General features: G+C 39.1%; 1 protein-coding gene and 1 long non-coding RNA gene across 6 annotated transcripts; one reads left to right on the forward strand and one right to left on the reverse strand.

Moving 5' to 3' along the window:
* Window positions 1–7,777: 7,777 nt before the first annotated feature.
* On the reverse strand, window positions 7,778–15,032 carry LOC133729217 (cyclic nucleotide-gated ion channel 1-like). Of its 3 annotated transcripts, XR_009856307.1 has the most exons (11): window positions 14,718–15,032; window positions 14,519–14,611; window positions 13,749–14,409; window positions 13,158–13,352; window positions 12,353–12,636; window positions 11,402–11,513; window positions 10,488–10,775; window positions 9,975–10,370; window positions 9,549–9,821; window positions 8,731–9,407; window positions 7,778–7,906 (listed from the first exon to the last, which is right to left on the reverse strand). XR_009856307.1 is itself a non-coding variant. In XM_062156705.1 (10 exons), the coding sequence occupies exons 2-10, from the start codon at window positions 14,551–14,553 to the stop codon at window positions 8,793–8,795; spliced, it is 2,859 nt and encodes a 952-aa protein (XP_062012689.1). In that variant the 5' UTR covers window positions 14,554–14,611; window positions 14,718–15,032; the 3' UTR covers window positions 8,700–8,792. The 3 variants fall into 3 exon arrangements, 2 of the variants coding, with proteins under 2 accessions (XP_062012689.1, XP_062012690.1); XM_062156705.1 differs by lacking the exon at window positions 7,778–7,906 and having other exon boundaries at window positions 8,700–9,407; XM_062156706.1 differs by lacking the exon at window positions 7,778–7,906 and having other exon boundaries at window positions 8,700–9,407; window positions 14,519–15,032.
* A 1,238-nt stretch (window positions 15,033–16,270) lies between these two features.
* On the forward strand, window positions 16,271–26,294 carry LOC133729263 (uncharacterized). Of its 3 annotated transcripts, XR_009856322.1 has the most exons (4): window positions 16,271–17,081; window positions 17,840–17,914; window positions 24,975–25,049; window positions 26,080–26,294. It is a non-coding gene; the product is annotated as an uncharacterized LOC133729263 (long non-coding RNA). The 3 variants fall into 3 exon arrangements; XR_009856324.1 differs by lacking the exons at window positions 24,975–25,049; window positions 26,080–26,294 and adding an exon at window positions 18,945–21,090 and having other exon boundaries at window positions 16,281–17,081; XR_009856323.1 differs by lacking the exons at window positions 16,271–17,081; window positions 17,840–17,914 and adding an exon at window positions 22,815–24,216.
* The last annotated feature ends 1,159 nt before the right edge of the window (window positions 26,295–27,453 follow it).

Raw genomic sequence — 27,453 nt, forward strand, 5'->3', positions numbered from 1 at the left:
AATCTGTCATTTCACTGTTCAACATCTCCAAAACTCTCCCCTCTCTTTGCAATACCAGATTTCTTCTTCTTCTTCTTCATACCTCATCACCACTATCAACCAACCTTTCACTTCTTCAATAGCCACCGTCCCATCCACCACCAACTCCTCTCACCTCTCACCTCTCATTTGGTCGATTTGGGTTTGTGTGTGTGAAGTATGAAGAAGATAATGAAAAATCTGGGTTTGCAGAGAGAGAGGGGAGAGTTTTGGAGATGATAAACAGTGAAATGACAAATTTACTCTTAAAAAATTAACTCCGTTAACGATTTTACTGTTCCCAGATACTGATATTGGGTCGGGGTCAGAAGTTTAGGTACCAATCTGATATTTTTTGAACTTGAGGTACGAAAGTTATTAGTGGCTTGAAGTTCAGGTACTGTTTGTGAGTTTTTCCCTAACTTTTATGGTTTAGATCCAACCATAAACCAAGTGGTTTTTGTTTAGACCTTGTAATTTAGATTGGACTGACTGAGGAACGAATAAAATTAAAACCTATGAATCTAAAAAGTATAAATTAATTATATGGTCTCAAATTACAATCTATTATGTAGAAAGTATTAGACGAGTGATGAATTTAGGAAGGAACTAAGTGAAACCAACTTCACTAACACTACTGCCCAGTACCATTTGGTATAATGACATATATAGTCTCCCATTTGTAAGTGTGAGGTTGTGAGTTCGACTTACGAAAGACTAGTTGTAGCATTTGAATTGTTTATCTGATAAAAAAAAAAAACTTCACGAACACTACTAGCCATTTCAGGACATCAACATGATTTCCTTATTAAGATTGTTTAAGCAAAAATATTTTAATAATTATAATCAGAGACATGCTCAAATTTTTCAGTATTATTTTGTTAAATACTTTCCTTGTTTATGTGAAACCACCAACCACAAGTTTTTTTTTTTTTTTATGACAGAAAAACTTAGAAGGCAAAAGAAAAACCTCTAGAAACTCTCCTTTCTAGCTGATCGAACTGGAACGCTGAGGACACCGAAAGGAGTAGACAAGAAAACCAAACTTTAGGATTTTGAAATTTATAAGCTAGGGACGTTAAATGATCTGCAAGGAAATTAGCTTCTCTAAAGCTATGTCTAAAGATTATTGCTTGAAATTGGTGAGCTAAAAGTCTAATATCTCGCACAAGAAGACATATGATCCAAGGTATTGATGACGAATTCCTCATAATACAGTCAATTAAGAGCTTAGAATTGCATTCACAATGATATGAGACTAGGACTGGGCGGAAACCGAACCGGGGGAGCAAAACCAGCCGAACCGGGCCGGAAATGTGGTGGCGGTGACCGAACCGGTAAAAACAGTGTCTACGTGTTCAGTGTTTCGAACTAGGTTCGTTTCTTGAACCGACCGGAAATAACCGAACCGATCGAATTTATTATATATATTATAATTTTTATTAATGTTATTACGTGTAAAATTATGAGTGGTTGGAATAAGGTTTCACATACTCTCGATCAGGAAATTAACCCTAACCCTATGCGATCTCACTCAGCATCTCATTCTGTCTCAAACCCATCTCTCTCGAACCTTTCTCTCTCTCAGCGGCGGTCACCGATTTGCAGATCTGCAACGCCGTGGCTTCAAGCCTTCAAGTCTTCAACGCCGCAGCTTCAAATCTTCAACGCCGCAACCGATTTAACGCCGAGCCTTCAAGTCTTCAACGCCGCCATTGAAAGTTCAGACCCACTATCGATCTGCCGTTTGGCTCGCCCCCAAGATGGACTCGGTAAACTTGAGTAACTCAAAGTCTCAAATACTTCTCTACTTCTTTTTAGTATGGATTGTGCTATTGTAAATGTATTCTGCTATGGTTTGGATTTTCCCATTTTGGAATCTCTCTAATAGTTTGGGTGTTTATCAGACTCTTTCACTCTCTCTGGACTCTCTCTCTTTCTGTTCAATTTTGATGCAAATCAAATTACGTTTTGGATTTATGATTTCGGAAAATCAAATTAGGGTTTCGATTTAGGGTTTCTGGAAATCAAATTTGGGTTTCTTGTTTAGGGATTAGGTTGTTTACAGCTGTTGTTTACTTGTTTCATGCTTGTTAAGTTGTTAATGGAATTTGTTTATGTGGAAATGAGTTGGGAATCTGTCTAACTATCTGTTTTTCTTTTGTAGTTTGGTGAAGGGATGTCACAGACTCCAACTGGTAGGGAGTGTCGTAACTCAGGTGGATATTTATGCAGAAGAATGAGGATGGTTTAAAGCTGATAGATGCATGCTATACTGCTGTTTTTGGTGTTGGACTGTTGGCTGCAGATTTGTAGATCTGCCTTTTTAGTTTTTATGTTTTCATGAACTGTTTTTAATTTGGCCTTCGATCAAGAACTTTGTTATAAGTTCGATCAAGAACTTTGTTATAAGTTCGATCAAGAACTTTGTTATAAGTTTAAAACTCCTTTGTTAGTTAAATTTTGGTCTGTAATCTTCTAATGGACTATCTATATGCTTCTGGACGACTGGACTTGTAGTTGTTATGAACTTTGCTCTATGGTTATCTGCCTTTTTACTTTTTTAGTTTGCTGGATGTTTCAACCTTTTTACCTTTTTTGACTATTTGAAAAGCCTTTTTTCCTGTTTGAACATTGAACATTTGATGGGCAAGTTTGTGATTGAAGTATTGAACTGTGTTTTTCAACATGGTCAGGTTATGGAAAACAAATGGGCCAATTGGGCCGTAAATAAATAATTTAAAAAAAGTTCAATTAAAACTGGATCCGAACCGGGCCGAACTGAAATTCGGGTCACTCGAATATTTCGGCCCAGCCCATTTAGAAACAGTTGTCGGTCCAAAATTAGGCCCAACCGCTAATTCCGGTTCGAAGTCAGGTTCGGTCCAAAACCGAGCCGGGCTGACCCGAGCCCAGTCCTATATGAGACAGCCTTTGGAGAGCCGCGGTATGTAATTCTTCTCTTAAAGCAGTAGCTTCAGCAACTTAAATTTTCATAGATCCAATAATCCTGCAGGAAGCAACAATCGGGTTACATCCGATTATTGATACATTAGATGGTGGATGACGGAAGATGGAATATGCTAATGGAATCTAGAAGCATGGGAAACTTTCTCATTTTAGCGGCAAGCTAGTCAACGATGTTCATGAGTCATGGTGCTTTGTCTTTGTTTATATTGATCAAGGTGGCTAGCTGAGTTATTAGTTTATATTAAAGGGGCTGTGACCAGTTACCCATTTTTAGCCCAAAAAATGCCCACTTACTCCACCAAGAGTTTTTTAACCCCATTTACCCAATCTTACATCTATTGACATTTTAGCCCCTGTTAATTAAATTAAAACCCATCCATCTCTTATCAGTCTCTCTCTCCTTCCCAAACTCTCTCTCTCCCCCCGATCTCCACCTCCACTCTCTCTCTCTCTCTCTCTCTCTCTCTCTCTCTCTCTCTCTCTCTCTCTCTCTCTCTCTCTCTCTCTCCTCCCCATGATCTCCACCTCCGGTCTGTCTCTCTCTCTCTGATCGCCGCGCCAGAGATGCAGTCCAAATCTGAACACGACGATGAAGCTCCAGTCGGCGATCCAACGTTCTCGTCGCCGTTCGATTGATCGGCGATCCAGCCACTCCAACGTCCTCGTCGCAGTTCATCGGCAATGTGTCTACTGCCCCTAACGCTGCCCCTAAACCCTAAACTTAACACGAAGACATTATTTGGGGGCAGTAATGTGTCTACTGCCCCCCACTAAACCATTATTACTGCCCCCCACTAAACCATTAAAACTTGCCCCAGTTTTGTGAAGGGTTCTGACTTCGTATGAAGACATTATTTGGGGCCAGTAATGTGTCTACTGCCCCCCACTAAACCATTAAAACTTGCACCAGTTAAGTGAAGGGTTCTGACTTCGTATGAAGACATTATTTGGGGGCAGTAATGTGTCTACTGCCCCCCACTAAACCATTAAAACTTGCACCAGTTTCAAGGATTCACAGTGTATTGCACTTTATCACAAACAAATCAACAAGAGATGATTACTGTCTCCTAAGAAAGACATTATTGGGTGGCACTAATGTGTCTACTGCCCCCCAATAGACCATCAAACATTACACCGCTTCCTATGTTTCGCAGATTATACAAGTTATTCACACTCAAAACAACAGATAATGTCTAAAAACCCACATTATGAGGGTCAATATTCTGTCTACTGCCCCCCACTAGACTGACACAAACAACACAATTTTTTTCATTTATCAACTACTGCAATTTAACACTACATTTACTTTGGAATAGCAGTTTTCAGTCCGTCAATAAATAAAGCAGTCATCATTGGCCCCCAATACAAAGTCTACTGGGGGGCACTAATGTTACAACTTTTATGGTTATGACTGCACAATAGCAGATAGCCATTTTCAGTCCGTCGTCGATTCCTTCAGAAGGTCAACCCCGGCCTCGCCGAGCTTCTCAGCGACGAGGACCGTCGGCTTGGCGTCGAGCCTGGCAGCGGAGAGCACGACGACGAGTTTCGGCGCGGCGATGGCTAGAGCAGGCGTCGTGGGCGACCTGCCGGAGGGATGGAGGGAGGGAGAGAGAGATCCGACGTCTTCTGGAGAGAGAGAGAGAGAGAGAGAGATAGAGAAATCGGTGAGGGGGGAGGAGAGAGAAATCGGTGAGGGGGAGAGAGAGAGAGAGAAACTGAGAGTAGAGAGATTGAAGGAGAGGGCAAAAAAGTCCCAAAAATTAATAAAAAGAATTAATTGGGTAAAGGGGAAATAATCCCTTAGAGTGTTTTGGGTAAATGGGGTTTAAAAACTCTTAGTCGGGCAAGTGGGCACATTTTAAGCTAAAATTGGGTAAATGAGCATTTTCCCTATATTAAACCTGCAATTATCGATTTGAAGAATTGAAGGGTAAGAAATTATTCGCCTGATGTGAGTCATGTTGATCCCACCAATTAACTTATGTGGAAACTATTATTATTTATTCATTATTTTTGCCCTCCTGTTTTGGACATTTGCGTAATTTGAACTGTCATGGAGGTAGTCCTGTAGAAGCCTTGTTTAATAAATAAAAAATAATAATAATAAAAAAAGCCTTGTTGTTAACAATAGGCTAAGACCTAGCAGAGCGCTCTGCTAGGGTTTGTGGAACGGCGATCCTGCTTGGTTGTCGCGACCTACACCTACTCCATTCATGGAGAAAATCTCAGGTTTCGGCCTCCTCACCTTCGTCTTCGTTGTCTTCGGAGGTAGTTCTTGTGAAAAGAGTTTGGGTGAGGCTGAGGCCGTGTTGGTGGGCCAACGAACTGCTGGTACTGCATCGGTGGTTGGCGGTGCTTACGGGGTGGAGTGGGATCCGGGTAGGAGCCATGGTGATCTCAGTGGGTCGCCTCTTTCCGGCGGTGCTGCTGAAGCGGTGGTGATTCGGTGGGTGCGAAAGGGAGCTTTCTTCTGGTTGGATGGCATGCCGTTGTCGGTGCCGGGTCCGACTAGTGGAGCTATTGGAGTTGACGACTGTTGGGATGGCGATCGGGTTTGCTTTCTGGCGTTTGTCGCGGACGGTGGAGACTGGATTGGCTCCCAATCTGGGAGTCTGAGGACGTCCGGTGGTGTGGGGTGGCTAGGTTCGTTCAAGTCTGGTGTGATGGCGGCGGCCGTTACAAGATCGGCGCTCTCTGTGGGTTGGTGGTGGCTTCGAGTCCTAGATCTGGAGAGGACGACCGGCGCCGCTGCTGACGGAGATGGTGCACTCCGACGGTGGCGTAGCTCAGCTTGCCGGAGTCGAGCTGGTGGGTTGGGTGTCCTGAGCACTTGTTTAGGGGACTGGAATTGGGCCTATTGTCTGGTGTCATGGCCTGCATTAGGGCTTTTTGGCTCTAGGTCCTGGGCTTGGAGGGCCTGCTGGGCTTATTTAATTTTAAAAGGGATGGAAGGTGATTTATCATCTTCCATTCCTAGCTTTTAGTTTTTTAATAGGTCGCAAAGCTCACATCCTCTGAGGGTTCATTTTACTTGCTTCGGAGGATGCTGATCTTTGTTTGGAATAAAGGTGCGTTATTTTCCTCAAAAGGTGGGTGTACTCGGGGTGGCCTGGGGCTTGTTCTTGTCATAGAATAGGTGTTTAGGGTTCTCTAAGGAACGATTCTTTCTGTCGACCCCATAGGGGTGTTTCGTTTTTGTACTGCTTGCTGAATATATATAATGGGCTGACCTCTTTTCATCAAAAAAAAAAAAAAACAATAGGCTTCCATTTCTTCAAAGCAATTAAGACTAATATACATGGATGAGTTCTAGGAGCTTCATCACCATAATTCTTTTTTGAATCAGTCTTGCTGCTTCTATTTCTTCAAAGCAAGACTAATATACATGAGTTATAGGAGCTTCATCACCCTAATCTTGTGAAAAGCTTTTAAAAAACAGGACAAATGCAGCTATGACTAACAATTAGGGAAGAATAAGTTTAGGTATGGGTATCTTATTTCTGGCACAGTACAAATTAAAACTCGGCTTAATATATATATATATATATATATATATATATATATATATATATATATATATATATATATATATATATATTCTCTGAAAGGGCACTCGACTTAAAATTTAGTAATATAGAAATAATGCATGATCAACAATTCAACACGCATGATCAACAATTCATCAAAATTGTTGTGGTTGTGACGAGTGCTCAGGAGGATTAAGTGATGGTGAATTGGTGATTAATGGGGGTTTATATATGAGCATTTTTATGGAAAAAGGAGCAAATACCCGATTTGCAGATCACCACCCTTAATAATATGGGGGTAAAGCTATGGTATGTTAACATTTCTCATACATCAACTATTTTTACCACTTTAATGACTCATGTTACCACTTTGAGGACTAATATTACTATTTTGAGGACTCATATGGTAAACTAAGAAAATTTACCACTTTAAGGACTCATGTTACCACTTTGAGGACTAATATTACTATTTTGAGGACTCATGTGGTAACTAAGAAAATTTACCACTTTAAGGACTCATGTTACCACTTTGAGGACTAATATTACTATTTTGAGGACTCAAATTACCACTTTTAAGGCAATTGTATGCATGTCATACGTTAACATTTTGTAGAATTTTCCATAATATGGAAGTAGCAAAAGTGCAGTGAGGTGCTAACTGAGTGAAAGGATGTGATCGATCAAGAGATGTCTGAAATTAGAACCCTGGAAAAAAAATGACATTAATCAATTTAACCCCTCCATAATCCCTGTGTATCAACATATAAATGACGTGACTTATGAGCATGTTTTCCAGTTACTTATCCTAGTTAATATTAGACTTCAAACACATCTTATGAGTGTGGATAATTACGTGGGAAGTTATTCCACAGAATGTGGACAAAATTACTGCACATAACAATTTATTTTTGATTTTTTTGTTAAATTTATTTTGTTTTTCTTTTATTTGTGAATTGATCATTTTATCTTTTTCCATCTTGCATGTTAATTGATTTCAAATTATAACCAGAGTTGATGATATGAACACGATTTGTACCCACTTTTAAACACCTCAAGGGCACTCTGTTAGCAACAATATGATCTCTCAAACTCTAACCGTGGAATTCTCTACATATCTATCCATTTTTTGCATATAAATATGATATTTGCGGTGTCCTTTAATTTCATTGAAAAATTAAAGATATTGGTGTAATTAAATTTTTGTAGCAGTATATCAGTCGTTGAAGCCCTTGACACAGCTGATTGTTTCTTAACCCACCAAAATATAGGAGCATCGTCTAGAAGAATCACAAAACCAGTAGTGGATCTTCTGCCGATAACCAGCTAAATTAGCATCATAATAGGCCTTTAAGTTTATCAACTCTGCAACATTAATGCGAGAATGAAACCTGCATGATTAACATAAATAATTGACGTACAACTACAGTTGGAATCAGAGTAGAGGATAAAATAATATATGATGAGTGGAAAAAGTTTTCACATACTTTCAACATTCAAGTGCTCATAACGTATTGTATCCTGTTTGCACCATGTGCAATGAAATATAATAACCGATAGGCGATAATCAATTCAAAAAGTTCAAACAAATGTATGGTGATCCGTTAATTATGTAAACAAATATTATTATAAATTAGTTGGTTACGAAACATCACCACTTCGGCACAACAGTACTTCGAAATAAGCATTGAGAATGCAAGTTATTTACATTGATAACGTGAGTGGATGATTAATTGGGGAATCATCTGCTTCTGTTCGAGTGTATAAGTAGCTGGTAAGAAGAAACGGCTATTATATATATGACAGCCTATTGCCTAAGTTATTGACGAAGTGCAAGGAAGTACTGATTGAAAGCCACATATCGCAAGACATACAAAACGATCATATACTTACCGAAGCAACAGGAGAGAAGTAACAAAGTGCAGCGAGGCCCCCCCCCCCCCCCCCCCCTCCCTCCTCATAGATGAGGTTTTCTACTTCACATGTGAGAGGTCTTATGAACCATGATCCTTTATTTATTTTTCTAATTAAGATTCCAATTATCAAATACTTCATGGCACGTTTACTTACTTGGAATGGAAATGAGAATTAGAACCTCATATTAAGCCAAAAAAAACAAAAGACTTACAAAAGATAATCAAAACCTTAAAATAAATGAGATTTGAATACTCATTAATGAAACAATTTAAGCATCTTTAAGTAGCTAGCTGTTTACCTTTACTTCAAACTCCCATAGTAGGATTAATCCAGAGGCTCTAGCTTGTTCTTAATAATCCTTCAAGCTGCAGGAGGAGGTGTGTCTGGATATCCCAATCTGGCTAGGAATGCAGCTATCTGATCCAATCTCCGTCCCTGATTAGCCATTTCATCACGATGCTGTTGAAGCATGTCAACCTGGAGCTGAATAAGCTGATCAAGTCTCTGCTCAATAGTTGGGGATGTGGATGTACCATTAGTATCAGCCACACCATCTTTACCATTCTCCAACTCCTCAAAAATGTTGGTTCCCTCCCGGTAGTAGGCGACTACACTTTCCACACCCTCCTTCGTGAGAGCAAAGGCTTCTACTTTTGCACAACAATCAACATATTTTCTCGAGATATCAGGTTTATATTTGGAAATAGAGACGTCAGGGAATGCCCAAGTCAGAAGTTCCTCCCCAAAGAAATCGCCTTTCTTCAGTATTCTTTCAATGTTGCCTCTCTTTCTTAATCTACTTAAAACATGGAAAGTCTGCTCAGTCAAAGTAATTTCGCCTTCTACAATGATGAGCATCCGATCAATTTGGCCACCTGGTTTAACGACACAGTTATTCTTCGGGAGGACCACTGGATCGAGAGACATACAGATGCGGTACAACACATCTTCATCAACACCATCAAGTACAGGTACCTATATATTGATTACATCTATGTATGAGTTTAAAGACATTGAGAATGATACACTTATTATTTGGCTAAAATTCGCTCATATGTGTATGTAATACTGAAATTAAGATATACAGAGACAGAGCTGGGTTGAGAAATTGCATACTTTATGGAGAGTCCTCATGCAGAGATCCTTCTTTATTTCATATTCGATATGCCAGGGAAGACGAATCGAGAATAGATACCTCACATCCACCTCAGCATCTAAGTTTTCTTCCAGTACACTATTAGCCTTTATGTGTTTCATAACTGATGTCTGCTGATCCCGGTGAACACCATTTCTTGACAGCCAGTCAAGTATATCTTTCTCCTTGCAATCCATCTTCATCTTTTTCTGTAGTAACTTCTCCGATCTTGTCGTTGTTAACTCTCTATATGCCTGTTTTACAATTACAGAAGATTAATCTCAGTTATAGTGCAGTTCGATATTGGACCTCAGTTGGAAGTCTCTCCAAATGAAAATTGATAATAAAAGTAAACAAATAAAGACAAATCAATTGGGATTCATTCATAATTTTCGTCGATCTTAAACCTTGTTTACTAGTTCTGGATCATAGAACAATGTCGAAGTCGTACGTGTCTGCCGCAGCATGGTTACTACAAATTTCAACCCACGACTTGTGAGAGCGAAGGCTTCTACTTTTGTTTGGCATTTGACATCTCGGGTCGATATAGGAATACGGCCGTTCAAAAGCTCTTCTCCATAAACTTCACCTTTCTCAAAACGTGACTTGGGGATGATAATTGATGAAGAGCCTGCTGCGGTGTTGTCCACATATACAATTAGCACGCCTTGTGTGATGATGAGCATTTTGTCATCCGGCTCTCCTGCTCGAACTACGTAGCTATTCTCCTCGTAGATCACCGGGATGGAAAACTTTAATACCAAGTTGAATTCATCTTCTCCCACGTCTTGAAGGATGGATACCTGTTTACATATTGCTTAAATAAATTGGTCAGTTTTTAAGATCGAAGGTTCATCTTATTAATGAACCACCTTATTTCATAGTGACAAAACAACGTATATAAAGGTTGATAAACATACTTTCATGAGGGCATTTGCGCAGAAATGCTCCTTCAAATAACTTGCCACGGGTTGATTGCCATTCACAGTGATAGCATTGAATACAAAAACTAAGTCCACATCAACATCTACACCAGTGGCGTAGTTTCTTTCAAATATTTTCTGATACTTTATGATTTTCACCACTTCTATCTTGATTTTTTCGGGGATAGCATTATCTAACATCCACGAATGTAGATCTTCATATTTCGCCTTAACTTTCTCCTCCTGAACCTCCAATGCTTTTGTAGATTCCCAAAGAATATATGTCTGTTTGACCGAAAAAACAAATGAAATCTCAGTTCAAGTTAAGGTCTCATACAAAGTTAATCATTAACTAATAATTGGCTTCATCTCATATATGATTTTTTTTTTTATCAACTCACATTATATCAACTTTAACTTAATGTGATAATTAAGTTCAACAAACAGCAAAAGCATCTTGGACTCAGTTGAAACTTCAGCAAACAAAATCAAGCCATACACAACTACAAAAATCCACACCACCAAAATAACAAAACAAAAAATCCCTACAGATAAAACTATATAAAAGAGTATAACTACTGTTATTCTCCATCAAGTACATCTAAATGCCAAAAGGTTTAATTTTCAAAAAAAAAAAAATGCCAAAAGGTATACGCTTTGGGAATATATTTTTTTATAATCTTGATATAGTGAAATTTGTTTTGTTCTTATTTATTCGTCAAAAATAATGCCGATGTGGAGCAACCCCTCCGGTACCAAATTACAAGCAAAGAAAACAAATAAGAAGGAAAAACCATACTCTAAACAAGAATTGCTTAAAGATTATAAGAAGCTAAGAAGGAAAGCTATAAATCTGATATTAAACAGTCAACTGATCAGTATATAATGAACATCTATATGTCACCACATACCTGCACATTTCCCATGAGATATAGAAACAGAAGCAAGCCAACAAGAGAAATAAAAATTGTAAAGCAGTTTTCCCACACATAGTTACTTGTTTCCAAGTCACTTCCAAAATTACTGCAAAAAATGATGTAGAAATCAATAGGTAAGATACATGCCGGTGGTGCAAATTCTTTCTAAAGAAAATCATCAATAGGCTTAACTTTCTAGAATAAATTTCATTTGGAAGAATTTTTTTAGAAATAAATTCTTGTATGGCCAAATTATTTTTCTACACTTATCACGGAAAAGAATTGAATAAGTACAGTGATACTATTAGAAAATCATTTTTATACCATCAAATATTATCTTGTTTTTTGCTTTGTTCATTTTACAAGCATACAGATGTGAAGACATTTTTTTTTTTTTAACAAGACAAATGTAAGGACTAAGGAAAACATGCTTGAAAGACCTTCTATAGATTACTGTCTGACAGCAAGCAATGGAAAGAAAGTGAAAACATTTTCTTGCGCAGCACAGCAAACTGCTTCGTGTTGGAATGAAAAATTTGCATGTCCAGTTAACTTGGAAGTGAATTATCTTTTGATATAAAGTACGGTTAATGTCAAATACAGTAACTACAGTTAAAAGAACTTGTGCTGCATAAATAAAAGTCTTTACAGACATGTTGAATTAATCAATAAGAACAATAAAAGTCAGACCACGAAACAAAAAATAAATAAATAAAGCATATGTACCTCATAACAACCAGTAATTAAGAATTATACACTACCTATAGTTGAAGGTAAGCACAGTTCAAATTATCTAAGAAGTAATAAGGCTATTATTAGCGGTTAATTAGTATACTCTAAGGGGTAATCTGGTGCTCAGGAACTAGGCTAAAAGACGGAACAGGGGAAAAATAATTGGAATAGATAGTCAATATATCTTAACATTTACTATCCACATATGCATACCTCAGGTTTCTAATGCCCCACCAGAAAGTATAAAAAAACTTTGTTGTGAAACTTATCGATCCTGTATTACCAGATTGAAGGGCATCAAGGAATATTCCAAAATCAAATAGTGTTGCATTGGATGGATTTATAGGACAAAAATCATTTAGGAGTGTAATATCTGCTGAAGAACTGGTGTCCTCGCAATAATTAGTGGCTCTACACCCTTTAGTATTTCTACATGCCTGATGCCAACACGATATCTCTCTTTGAATGGACAAAAAGTACCAATATGCTCCCAAAACCTGACAAAATATTTTACTAAATGATCTGAATTAACTCTCCCACTAGTTACAATAAGAACAAAAGACAGAATTAAGAATTTGATGATGATGTTTAAGGAGTATGCATTATAAATTCGGTAAATAAGATACTGAATTATATGTTCTGTAAAAGTCAATCCACATACTTTTTATTCTATTTTTATTTAATATAACCTTTTGTGTAAACTTTTTGAGTCAATGTTTATGAACAATTCACATGAAAAAAAAAAAAAATTAAAGAGGATGTGCAGATTACTGTTTGACATGTATAAATAAGAACCCTCGCTGCAAAAGAAATTCTAAAATTCTAGTTATTTGTTCTGTCATTATAGTATTTCAATCACTGGTTCTTTTTTATTTTTGTTATAAAATACTGAAAACAATGGCAATGGTTGATTGCCTCTTGTAAACACACCTTTCAACTTTCCTTTGTAGATCAGCACTTTAATTATGAAGATCAAATTCTTTGGTAACCAGTTATGACAGTGAAGAGATAAACTTACATGACCAGCCATGATGTACATGAGAAAATAGAATACACTTTTAGCCCATTTCCCAAGCATCTGAAATTGCTTATGGAAGTGATAGATTTGGTAACCCCTTGCAAAAAATTGTAAAGGAAGACAGATGTTGCCAATGACTATTTCATATAGATACCCCGACGCTCTCATTCTGAAAAGGACTATTATTATTGTGACCTGTACAAAATTGAAAAGTATTTATGATCTGGTATACGCAGATACATCTACATGAATGTATATATATGCTTAATAACAGAGTTTGTGAGCTACATGAAAAGCTAGGTAACATCTTTTAGGAATTACCAACGAATGCTACTCATGGACATAACAGATACCAACAATTTATTTTAGGCACTTACATAAGAACAAAAGCACAGACACACACTGACACAGTTTATCCTTGAGATTAGCACATAACCGGCTGTGAGGATATCATTCATCTTTTGCGGTTACAATTAAGATACTTGAACCAAAAACTTAAATAATCCTAACAGTGAAAATTCTTACAGTATTACGCAACTCAAATTCTATCATTTAGCAATAACAATTTACGCCAAAATATTTTATTCTTACCTGTGGGATGGGAAGTATAGCAATAACGTCAATTATGATATCTTTAGACAACCACTTCATCCTCCTAAGTATGCGTTCATAAATATGCTTCTCTGGGTCAGAGTCAGAGTCAGAGTTTGAGGGGATGTCGATCCGATCATGAATTAGAGCAATAATATGGAGTGTGAAAGTGAGATCCGTAAGTGATCGCAACACAAGAACTGTATTGCTTAATGTTCTGTCCATTCCAAGACACTTGCTGTTCTCATCAACAACTGGAATGTAAAAGAACAAGGGATCGACTGACATTGCAATGCATGATATTGCAAGTACCCTTTCCCATGTTAGTGTAAATCTCCCCTTCAATATCAGATTCCACAGTAAACTGATGGGCAGAAGAATGGTCAATGTCAAACATAGTATCAGATGGAGAACTACTCCTCTCAAACATGGCATCAAATCTTGAAAAAGTTCTCTGAAATCCTCAATAGTTCTCACGCCAACTATCCCTCCAACATGACATGCCAATGGTGACCATATTTCTCTAAGTGGAAATGTAACTGCTAACCATGCTTTCTTAACTGAAGTTGTCAGTGTGGACCATGATTTCCTAATTGCAGTTGGAATACGTGAACGTTGCCCAGACGTACTGTTTAAGCTGGAACTTGTTTGTGATGGAAAGCTGAGAAGACGAAAAACGAAAAACGAATTATACAATGAAATTACAAATCTGTATATGGATATATTACAAATTCGAAACAAGCCCTAATTGTCCAAAAATAAGAACTAACCTTAAGATGACGCTTTTACCAGAGTCCATAGACATAACTTCTACCAGGGATGGATGCGATGATCTCTACGATGTTCTGAACGTTCTTCCTTCACTTCAGCAACCAATAAGCCAAGATTATATTTTCCACAAAATCAATCAATATACCAAGAATTACGGTAAGAAAAAGATTATCAGAATTTTAATGGCGAACTTCTCACAGCAACCGGTCTCGACGTTCCTGCACATATGACCTCCCAGAGGGCCCGACCCAGCTCGTACCTCCCGACCCGGGTCCGGCTTCCGGTGCTCGCCCTCGTCGCCATCTCTGTCTGTTTATCTCTCCACAATCTTCGAAATTCTCTCTCTCTCTCTCTCTAGAACTTTCTGTCCATTCCGATCACAGAATCAACCTCTTCTTCTTGCACGGCTGCCAAACCTGAAACTTGGTCACGCTCATTCTTTCTAATTTTAAATAAAATTCGAACCCCTAATCGTATATATCAGTCGAACCCCCAAAGATTATCGAGTCTGAAGAGGACTTTACGCTAATAAAGAGAAAAGGGCTGAAGAATTTATCTGAAGACGACTTTGTTATAGGAGAATTTTTTTTTTTTATTATTTTTTTTCTTTTCAAATTGGATGAGTGACATTGTATATATTTCTCTATATACCAGCCTCAGTGCTTGCCAATTTGCTTTATTTGTTTTATGAATAAAAAAGTGAAAAGCTTCAAGGAAGTTTTAGTACTTGGGATTCATTTTCATTTGTTTTGATGTGAATAGATTGATCTGATTTTATTTGTGTAATTAGTTTTTTATTTCAAAGATTCATTAGTTTGGTTCTCATGGGAAATCGTTTCGATAATTTAGTTTTGAGTTCTGAACTATACCAACACTCAGGGTGTGATGTTGAAGTTCATCACTCGGTTTTGCAGTTCAAGTGGTTTGGTGATGTTACAATTCTTCACAAATGATCTTAAAACTGCAAGGGAGCGAGCTATGAAAAAGGCACTGAAAACCTCAATTTCATTTGTGATCATTCGCCACAAAGACTTTCAAGTTCATGATCCTTTATTATTTTGAATTTTTGATACACTTCATTTGGTTGGGACAAATAATTCATCTATATAATCATCAGTTATGATGGTTTGCAGCAGTGTACAGATAATTCTTTTATAAACAAGGCATTGCTACAAAGTGTGTTTTGACATTCGGTCTCCTTTCAGCGAGGTACATTCCATCAACCATAACTACCCGCTCTCTAATGTGATTATTCCCTTCTATATTGTTTTTTGCCTGGTCATATCTTAGGAGATCAAAATATAGGCTGCAACCCAAATATGTAGCTACAAAGGCAGCGACAAGCGAGTCTGCATTGGTATCACGGGTGGCTTTGAAGATTGAAGCAGTGTGCAATCATCTTCTGGCACCACAAAAATTCAATCATCTCTTTTTCTTTTATATGTTTGTTAATTAGGACTTCAGTTTTCTTCGAAAAAAATCTTCGAACATTCAATTCGAATACAGTGTTATTATATTATCTGTCGCAAAATAAATATTTGTTTTGAAGTATATGAACTTGATCTTCAATATTTCATGGGTAAGTAAAAACAAGGATTTGTTACAAATGATTTTTGGTTTGAGTAGATTGTGAAATATAGTAGGAATATATTTCGATTAGTGATAATGTTGTTGTAATAACCTAGTTTTTTTTAATCAAACAATTTGGTGGCAAACACCGGTTCCGTGATTTAAGGTTAGTGGACAATTGCATAATTTGAAGGCCGGTGCTTTAACATGATTATGCATGAGTGGAAGAACGAATCAATTAAGCTAAGAAACGAATTCTCTCTCTCTCACGTCCGAAACCACCCAAAACAGAGCAAAACTTCTCCAAACTCTCTCTCACTCCACCGGCCACCAATCAAGACCAGAACACTTCCTATAGCTTCGCCTCGACCTTGCGCAGCTGCAGGTGGCAGCCTTGAACCACGACACGGCCACCAGCGGCGGCGGGAAGCTCCGCCCGGTTTGAGCTCGTTTTGGTTCCAAGCTTGATATCTCAAGCTACCGGCCAACAATCCTCACCAAACTTCACCCACGAGCTCGCCTCAACGTCCTGAAGCTCCCAGAAGTGGCCTTGCACGGCGGCGCTACTCGTGGTGGCGGCTGGAAGCCAGACCCGATCAAATCGAAAACCGAAGCTTCGATCGGTATATCTCGAGCTGTAGTGCATCGTTTTGATTGATTCTTTTTCCAGTGGGTTCCCCTTGATGTTGTTAACAACTCTCTAGAAGGCATCGAGGCCTGAAATTGAAGTTTTTACGTCGATCGGAGCCCTCGCCGGATTCTGCAAAATTCTGCAAATTTTCCGACCACCGAAGCTTTCGATCGGTATATCTCGAGCTACAGACCATATTTTTCTGTGATTCTTGAACCAATGCGTTCGTCTTGAGTTTCTTAACAACTCTCTAGAAGGAATCGAAGCCTGAAATTGAAGTTTTGACGTCGAAATCAAGCCTTGCCGGATTCTGCAAATTTCGCCGGATTCTGGAAATTTTCCGGCCACCTCGACTGTTCTAGGTAATTTCCGACCACTTCCTTTCGTTTTCAGACTTCATGCTAGTTATGAAAGTGGATCAACTCGTCATTTTGAACAAGTTTGTAGTTGACGACTTTTGCATCGGAGGTGGTTGACCGCCGCGTTGACCGCCGTTGACCGCCCACTGACCGCCGCTTGTGGCGGCGTATTCGACCATATTTTGAGTTTTTATTATCTAGGTGATGATCTACGCATCCTTACGAGCGTTTTGATATATAACATGGTCATGTTAGAAAAAGTTGATAAATAGTGGATTTACGTTTTTACGTTACTATTTACGGTTTTTACGTTTTATCTTCGGTTTACGATCTGTGAAGATCAGACCATCGGTTTTACTTCAAATTTTAGTATGTTGATCGTATGACTGTCCCGATGACTTTGTGAGGTCACGGGCGAAGATCCGACCGTTGGATCTTCGTATAATTGAGAAATAGTTATTCGGAAGGCGATTCGTGAGAATCCGACCGTCGGATTTTCATATAATTTTGTGGAGATGTTAGTAAGGGCGATTCAGGAAGATCTGACCGTTGGATCTTCGTGATAATTTTGGAGGATGATCCTAAGGGCGATCCGTGAGGATCCGACCGTTGGATCATCATTAAATTCAGATCCGACCGTTGGATCATCGTTTAATTTGAATCCGACCGTTGGATCATCATTATATTCAGATCTGACCGTTGGATCGTCGTTTAATTACATTTATGAGTTGTTGGCTAAGTTAAGATCATTATTGGATTAGGTTATCGACGGATTGATTTGGTGGACGATTCGGATTGATGTATTTGGCTTTTTAGAAGACGCAGCTGGATTAGAGGTGAGTAAACCTCACGTGGTTCATATTACGAACCGAATAAATTTAATTACCTTATTTTGTCGTAATTGCGTGAAAATATTTATGGAATAAATATTTGTTTTAAAATCATATGGACTTGATCAACTACGGTCCATGGGTAAGTAAAATGATTTTTACTATACAAATGAATTTCTCAGTTTTATTGCATGTGAACTATAGTTGGTATTAGTGATTATCCCTGAGCGGATAATTACGTATATATATATTTACGTGATTATATGTGAATGGTGTGACATTGAAGAGTGTGGAATTGGGATGATTAAATTACTATGAATTGAAATTTGACTTATCATATTTATATGTGATGATCATGATTGATGAGTTCTTGTTAATATTCATGATTTACATTGGAGTATGTATAGAGTTGGAGAAAGTAGGATTCTGAGGACGAGGTGTCCGAAGTTCGACGGTTAAGGATAACCGGAGTGTTTGTGTACTGAGGACGGGGATGTCCAAGGTGCGACGGTTTATTATTAACCGAAGTTGTGTACTGAGGACGGGGATGTCCAAGGTGCGACGGTTTATTATTAACCGAAGTTGTGTGCTGAGGACGGGGATGTCCAAAGCGCGACGGTTTATTATTAACCGAAGTATATGGTGCTGAGGACGGGGATGTCCAAAGCGCGACGGTTATAGTGTTAACCGAAGTATTTTTGCCGTTGCTTGACCCTAGGCCAAGGTGTCAGAGGTAACGAGGCAGTTAGAGCTCTAACGTGTTATGGGATGGGACCAAAGTGGTGATAGTGTTATGGGATGGGACCAAAGTGGTGATAGTGTTGTGAGATAGGACCAAAGTGGTGATATTGAATTGGTTTGACGTTGCGTCGTGGATGTTGAGATTGTTGGTTGTGTTGTCGAGTTATAAGAATTGTAATTTAAAATCAACAGTTCTTTCTTGTTTACTCATACGAGCTTTAAAGATTTCTTTAAAGCTTACCGGGTTTTGTGTTGTTGCCAATTCCCGGTGCACTATTAAATTCAAATGGTGTAGCGGGAAATCCTACAGGTCAGGAAGATCAAGGCGGAGATCGTGCGGGTTAGAGTTTTTGTTTCAGTTTACAGCTTTGTAAATTGTGAGATGTATTATTAAGAGGTGTGAAGTGTGGTTGTTGTGAGAAAAAAATTCAGGACGTTTATTCTATTAAGTTGTATAATTCATGTTTCGGATTTTAATTGTATTTAAAATTCGGGGCGTGACAGTTTGGTATCAGAGCGTAAGGTACATATTTGGTGACGTGTCAATACCTTCCGAGTGATGGCCCGTCTGCAGCGGATCCCCATCGTGCGCTCTTCGGTATTGGCTAAGTCATTGGGTATGTGTGAGTGTTGGAAGTTGTTTAGGCCGCTAAGTCGTTTTAGGAACGTTAACACCTTCCCTGTAGTATTGACTTGGTTAATATGGACTTGTATTTGACTTATACTGTGTTTTAAGTGTTATACGTGTATTAGCCAAGCATACTATATTTCTTAGGTGTTGAATATTCGAAGGAGTAGTACTTAGAACTACAGAGTTGTCTTGTAGGTTCGTATTTGAATAAGTTCAGTTACCGCGAGTTATAATCTTTAAGGGATGGAAACCTTCGGATTTAACTCTATTGAGTTAGGGTGATTGTTTTATGGAAGTGAGGTTCTTTTGGATGTTGAGGTGTTTGGTTGAAGGCATGATGTTGGCCTATGCACGTACCTAGTGTGGATACGAGTATGAATTGATGGAATTTTTGCCTTATTAGGTTGGATATACAGATGTTTTTGATTTGATTCTTGACTCATGTGGAGTGGTGGGTAGTATTGCGGTTTGGGAATGAATTATTGTGGTTAATTCTTCCATGTGTTTGTAAGTTGATGAGCAGGGTTTAAGTTGTGAGAAAGGAGTTTGATCTCGTGTTTGAGTGATTGAGACGAACGACTATATATTTGAGGTTGTTTTGTGTTTTAAGTTTATGTAGACGGGACACTTAAAGTTTTGAAATAGAGTTTGATTTTTAGTTGATAGATAATGGGGAGAATTAGAATCAACTCTTTGTTAATGATCTTGGACGAGAGTGTGTTTCTATGGTTATGGATTTTAGGTGAAATGGTTAAATACAATTTTGGGTATTGATGATAGTGACATGATTGGGTATCCATAGTGGTTCAAGTGAATTACTATGCGGTATGGAGTTGATTCGATGTATGAATCGTGAAATCTTAGGGTTGAATTATGGTAAGTTTGATGGAGCATGTTTTAGAGGGAATGGTTGAGATTTTATATGACTAGCACGAGTAACTCTAAGGATGTGAGTTTTCCTAGTTAACTCAGGAAGTGTTTAGCTTTATTAATCCCTAATTCTAGCGACGAAATTATTGTGTTTGGTTTGACTCAGAGGATACTAGCTTGACCTCTGTGCAACTTAATTGATTGTTTGTGATAAATCATTATGATTGATGTGTGCAGCAGAGTTGTCAATGGTTTTGAAAATAGTATTGGGTGACCAAGGTTGATCCTTGGTGTTGTTGTTGGTTTAACAAAAAGAAGAAACGACATACATGCACACCATCTTATTGATTTAATATTACAAAAAGGAAATTGGAACTACGCTATACTAAGCCTAATTGGTAGCTCCGGATGGGTTGAGGCTGAGCTCAAGAGAAACGTTAGAGCCACTGTTGTAACCGCCTGAGCCACCAGAATAGTAACCAAATGCGCTACCTTCCTCAGAAGTAGTCTTCGGGTTACCAAAGACGTCCTCGCCGTGCACGGGGAACAGAGGAAGAGTTTCAACCTCCTGGTGATCTCCTCCTCGTTGTTGCAGGGATGTTTGTCCTCCTGTTGTGCCAAAAGAGTTGTACTGGTATTAGTGTTGAAGTGTGAGGAAGAATATGAAACAAAATTTAAATCAAGAAATCCTTCATTACCAGTAGAATAGGTGGAACCAAAGTTGAGATCAATGGATCTACCATCATCAGTAGAACTAGTGGACCCAAAATTGATGTCAATGGATCCACCAGCTGGCCCAAAATTGATGTCGATGGATCCACCAGCACCAGTAGAACCAGTGGACCCAAAATTGAGATCAATGGATCCACCAGTACCAGGAGAACTAGTTCCCATGGGCACTTGAGCAGCCTGATTGCACCTCTTCATCTGCTTCTCTCGAGCCCTGACATTCTGAAACCAAAAATAAATGTTCTTGCCCTCAACCTGTCCATACTGTTGCAGCTGGAGACAGATCTCGTGAATCTGCTCTGTAGTTGGGGTCTTAACTCCCTTGTCGAAGTAAAGATCCCTGAGGATCCTTATTTGATCTGGAGTAGGAACCCACCTGGCACGGCTTCGCCAGAAATCTGTGTTGGCACTACTCCCGGCTGCTTGGTTGTTTCCTCCATCCTCGATTTGTTGCTGGGTTTGTAGCTCCATTAGTTGCAGAGTTCGTGGTTCCATGGTGATGAGTTGAGAGGAAGTGTAAATTGAAGAACGAAGTTGTTGAGTGTTTGTGGGAGATTGACCTTAGAAGGATTAAGGTCGATGAAGGGGTATTGGAGATCTGAAAGTTCAGAGGAAAGAAGAGATCGAATCTTCAAATGGAAGAAAAGATCTGAGAGAGAAGGATTGAAGATTTGAGAGTGAAAAAAACCTGGGGATTTGAGAAGAGAAAGGCTGAAGAGTTGAGAGAGAAAGGCTTGAGCTCGGAAGAAAATTTCTTTTCCTTTGGAGTGAACAGTCGCGTCTCCAGAATGCACCTATTTATAGAACAAGGTGAGCAGATCTCCACCGTTGGATGAACGATCTCAGAATTTGAATCCACGCGTTGGATTAAAGTCGCCCCGAAACCCGGAAAAGCTGTTGGCGCGTGTTGAGCGTGTAAGGGGACCGAGGGAATCTCGAGGCGCTGTGGCAGACAGCTGTAGCCGAAAGCAGATTTGACTGCCGTAAATCACGGAAGGGATAAGCCGTGACACAAGTGGGCCGTACTTGGGCCTGTCTCGGATCAAGGCATCACTGTAGCTGTGGGTGGAGGCCTGATGGGCCGAGTTTCAGAAACAGTTTTGGATGAGTTGGGCCGGATTTCTGAAACAGTTTTGGATGAGTTGGGCCGGATTTCTGTAACAGTTTTGGATACGTTGGGCTGGGTTTCTGCAACAGTCTTGGATGTTTTGGGCCGAATTGTTGAAACAGTTGGTTTAAATAAAAGGATTGGTATGAATAATAACGTGAGCAGCCGTGCTCGAGTGGTTGAGTGTAAAGTTCGTGTACAAGAGGTCTGAGGTTCGAACCTCGCCTCTCGTTTATTTTTATTATGTTCGTTTATGACATAATAAGTATAAAATTTGTACACATTTTATTAAGCACAACTTGTGCTCCAGTGGTTGGGAGCGAGGCATTGGTTTAAAGGGTCGGGAGTTCGAGACTTGCCTCCTGATATATTTTATTTATGTTCGCTTAGGACATAATAAATATAACGCGTGTGCTTCTATTAATGAAAGCAGCTCTTGCTTCAGTGGTTGGGAGAGAAGCATTGGTTTAGGGGGTCTGGAGTTCGAACCTTACCTCCTACAAATATTTTTGGATCCCGTATATGCTTGATATACGGACGCATATACGGTTTGTACGGTATGCATACGTATATATGGTCTGTACGGTATGCATACGTATATACAGTTGTACGGTATACATACATATATACGGTATGTACGGTATGCATACGTATATACGGTATGTACAATTTCATACCGTAGTCGAGCTGAAAGTTGGTGGGCCGATTGGTAGGCCCAAATAGTAAGCCCAATTGTTCGGCCGAATGGTAGGCCCAAATGTTAAACCCAACTTGTTTCGGGCCGGTTCGAGATGTGAATGGTTCGGTTTCTTCGGCCCAATTGGCCAGCCCTAATGCTTAGCCCAAGGATTGAGCAAGCCCAAGTCATCATCACTGGGTGACATGTTTTATTGGCGTGCTTTTGAGAATGATTTGTTTTGAGTGATGCTAATTGAGAAGCGAAACGCTTTGTGGGAGTGTTTACTGTGCTTGTATGCCAGTACAGGATGACGATCTGTGTGAAAACAGCTATATGTGCAATGCCACGTGGTGATTTGAGTGTGGGTTGCTTGAGGCAATTGTTGTGTTGTAATTTTGAGAAATGATGCGGTGAAGGAATGTCATGTTGATGACTTAAGTGGGGATGAGGATTTCATTTGTGAATTCTCGTTGTGTGAGTTTACGTTTGTGATGAAAGGATTTAGTGGCCATAGGAATGTATTTTTATACAAAGGGCTGTGGTTTTGTAGATTACTACAGTTTTGGGAAAGATGGAGATTCGATGGTTAGGTTAACTGTAATCGAGAGCAATTAACTTGCGCTTAAATTTCGGGACGAAATTTCTTTAAGGAGGGTAGATTGTAATAACCTAGTTTTTTTTAATCAAACAATTTGGTGGCAAACACCGGTTCCGTGATTTAAGGTTAGTGGACAATTGCATAATTTGAAGGCCGGTGCTTTAACATGATTATGCATGAGTGGAAGAACGAATCAATTAAGCTAAGAAACGAATTCTCTCTCTCTCACGTCCGAAACCACCCAAAACAGAGCAAAACTTCTCCAAACTCTCTCTCACTCCACCGGCCACCAATCAAGACCAGAACACTTCCTATAGCTTCGCCTCGACCTTGCGCAGCTGCAGGTGGCAGCCTTGAACCACGACACGGCCACCAGCGGCGGCGGGAAGCTCCGCCCGGTTTGAGCTCGTTTTGGTTCCAAGCTTGATATCTCAAGCTACCGGCCAACAATCCTCACCAAACTTCACCCACGAGCTCGCCTCAACGTCCTGAAGCTCCCAGAAGTGGCCTTGCACGGCGGCGCTACTCGTGGTGGCGGCTGGAAGCCAGACCCGATCAAATCGAAAACCGAAGCTTCGATCGGTATATCTCGAGCTGTAGTGCATCGTTTTGATTGATTCTTTTTCCAGTGGGTTCCCCTTGATGTTGTTAACAACTCTCTAGAAGGCATCGAGGCCTGAAATTGAAGTTTTTACGTCGATCGGAGCCCTCGCCGGATTCTGCAAAATTCTGCAAATTTTCCGACCACCGAAGCTTTCGATCGGTATATCTCGAGCTACAGACCATATTTTTCTGTGATTCTTGAACCAATGCGTTCGTCTTGAGTTTCTTAACAACTCTCTAGAAGGAATCGAAGCCTGAAATTGAAGTTTTGACGTCGAAATCAAGCCTTGCCGGATTCTGCAAATTTCGCCGGATTCTGGAAATTTTCCGGCCACCTCGACTGTTCTAGGTAATTTCCGACCACTTCCTTTCGTTTTCAGACTTCATGCTAGTTATGAAAGTGGATCAACTCGTCATTTTGAACAAGTTTGTAGTTGACGACTTTTGCATCGGAGGTGGTTGACCGCCGCGTTGACCGCCGTTGACCGCCCACTGACCGCCGCTTGTGGCGGCGTATTCGACCATATTTTGAGTTTTTATTATCTAGGTGATGATCTACGCATCCTTACGAGCGTTTTGATATATAACATGGTCATGTTAGAAAAAGTTGATAAATAGTGGATTTACGTTTTTACGTTACTATTTACGGTTTTTACGTTTTATCTTCGGTTTACGATCTGTGAAGATCAGACCATCGGTTTTACTTCAAATTTTAGTATGTTGATCGTATGACTGTCCCGATGACTTTGTGAGGTCACGGGCGAAGATCCGACCGTTGGATCTTCGTATAATTGAGAAATAGTTATTCGGAAGGCGATTCGTGAGAATCCGACCGTCGGATTTTCATATAATTTTGTGGAGATGTTAGTAAGGGCGATTCAGGAAGATCTGACCGTTGGATCTTCGTGATAATTTTGGAGGATGATCCTAAGGGCGATCCGTGAGGATCCGACCGTTGGATCATCATTAAATTCAGATCCGACCGTTGGATCATCGTTTAATTTGAATCCGACCGTTGGATCATCATTATATTCAGATCTGACCGTTGGATCGTCGTTTAATTACATTTATGAGTTGTTGGCTAAGTTAAGATCATTATTGGATTAGGTTATCGACGGATTGATTTGGTGGACGATTCGGATTGATGTATTTGGCTTTTTAGAAGACGCAGCTGGATTAGAGGTGAGTAAACCTCACGTGGTTCATATTACGAACCGAATAAATTTAATTACCTTATTTTGTCGTAATTGCGTGAAAATATTTATGGAATAAATATTTGTTTTAAAATCATATGGACTTGATCAACTACGGTCCATGGGTAAGTAAAATGATTTTTACTATACAAATGAATTTCTCAGTTTTATTGCATGTGAACTATAGTTGGTATTAGTGATTATCCCTGAGCGGATAATTACGTATATATATATTTACGTGATTATATGTGAATGGTGTGACATTGAAGAGTGTGGAATTGGGATGATTAAATTACTATGAATTGAAATTTGACTTATCATATTTATATGTGATGATCATGATTGATGAGTTCTTGTTAATATTCATGATTTACATTGGAGTATGTATAGAGTTGGAGAAAGTAGGATTCTGAGGACGAGGTGTCCGAAGTTCGACGGTTAAGGATAACCGGAGTGTTTGTGTACTGAGGACGGGGATGTCCAAGGTGCGACGGTTTATTATTAACCGAAGTTGTGTACTGAGGACGGGGATGTCCAAGGTGCGACGGTTTATTATTAACCGAAGTTGTGTGCTGAGGACGGGGATGTCCAAAGCGCGACGGTTTATTATTAACCGAAGTATATGGTGCTGAGGACGGGGATGTCCAAAGCGCGACGGTTATAGTGTTAACCGAAGTATTTTTGCCGTTGCTTGACCCTAGGCCAAGGTGTCAGAGGTAACGAGGCAGTTAGAGCTCTAACGTGTTATGGGATGGGACCAAAGTGGTGATAGTGTTATGGGATGGGACCAAAGTGGTGATAGTGTTGTGAGATAGGACCAAAGTGGTGATATTGAATTGGTTTGACGTTGCGTCGTGGATGTTGAGATTGTTGGTTGTGTTGTCGAGTTATAAGAATTGTAATTTAAAATCAACAGTTCTTTCTTGTTTACTCATACGAGCTTTAAAGATTTCTTTAAAGCTTACCGGGTTTTGTGTTGTTGCCAATTCCCGGTGCACTATTAAATTCAAATGGTGTAGCGGGAAATCCTACAGGTCAGGAAGATCAAGGCGGAGATCGTGCGGGTTAGAGTTTTTGTTTCAGTTTACAGCTTTGTAAATTGTGAGATGTATTATTAAGAGGTGTGAAGTGTGGTTGTTGTGAGAAAAAAATTCAGGACGTTTATTCTATTAAGTTGTATAATTCATGTTTCGGATTTTAATTGTATTTAAAATTCGGGGCGTGACAGTTGTGGTGTGCAAACAATATTTTGAAAAAAGTTTTCAATATTATTTTGCGAATGGTGAAAGTTGTGTTTGAGAGTGTGACTCAATATATTGTGTGGTGTAATAGGACCAGTGTGGCGATCTGTGTGACGATTATTATGAAAAAGATATGGATTATTGTTGAGTGATTGATATTTGAAATTGTTGATGTGGTGTTTGGTGTTATCAGTAGATGAACATATATTGATTTTCTTGTTTATTCTTATTATTGAATTGCTTGTTTTCTTTCGTAATCTCCTGAACTATACTATATGCAGGGAGTACTGTTTTCTGAATTGATTGTTTTTAATGTAATCTTCTGAACTAAACGATATGCAGGGATTACTATGACTTCTATTGATTGTTTTTAATGTAATCTCCTGAATTAAATGACATGCAGGGATTACTATGATTTGCTTGATGTGATCTCCTGAACTAATTCGCATGCAGGGATTACTTTTGACTTGATTTTGAATTATAAGTGCTTTATTTTTTTTTTTGAGAAGTGGTTGGTAAGATTTCAATGATTTTGAAAGGTCACTGAGGTGACAATTAATTATTCGGTTGAGATAAAAAGAGCATGATTTTGGATTATTGGAGTTTTAAATGTTTTAAAAAGTTACTGGAGTTTGATTGTTAGTTGTACATTTGTGAAATTAATTGCATAACTTGAGAGTCAGAGCATGTGAGTTTTAAAATTTGAATTAACGTACGTGAGCATGATATGGTAGGATATGAACTTGATGTTTTTGTTATGATAATTGTATAATGATTTTGTTAGGTTGAGATGGTGTGAGCATGTGCTTCTTCCTTGTTGTTTTGAGTTTACTCACACGAGCTTTCATAAGCTTACCGGGTTTGTTATTTCAACCCGGTGCACTATTCAATGGTGTAGGGGTCTATCCTGCAGGTTAGGGTGAACGTGATGGAGCTGTGGTCCCTTGTCATTGTAGTCATGAGTTTAGGAACTTAATTAATTGTGGTACGCGCTTGTTAGTCTTCCGCTGTGTAATGAGGCGGTGGGGCTGTTTATTTATTGAATTACCTTTCAGTTTAGTTTGTAAACTTGGTGTAATGTAATATAAGACTCTAAAGAATGAGTCTGTATTGACATTGTGAGTTCATGACATCTTTACCTGCTGTTCTTTA

The sequence above is a fragment of the Rosa rugosa genome, chromosome 2 (assembly GCF_958449725.1).
Source record: "Rosa rugosa chromosome 2, drRosRugo1.1, whole genome shotgun sequence".
Lineage (NCBI taxonomy): Eukaryota > Viridiplantae > Streptophyta > Magnoliopsida > Rosales > Rosaceae > Rosa > Rosa rugosa.

What these genes read in the sequence shown, in the direction of transcription:
- LOC133729217 (XM_062156705.1), bottom strand. Translation starts at nt 14,553, where the DNA reads ATGTCTATGGACTCTGGTAAAAGCGTCATCTTAAG. An exon ending in ATCCAGAACTAGTAAACAAG is followed by an intron (nt 9,822 to 9,974) that starts GTTTAAGATCGA and finishes ATTGTAAAACAG; the next exon opens with GCATATAGAGAGTTAACAAC. An exon ending in GCATGAGGACTCTCCATAAA is followed by an intron (nt 9,408 to 9,548) that starts GTATGCAATTTC and finishes ATCAATATATAG; the next exon opens with GTACCTGTACTTGATGGTGT.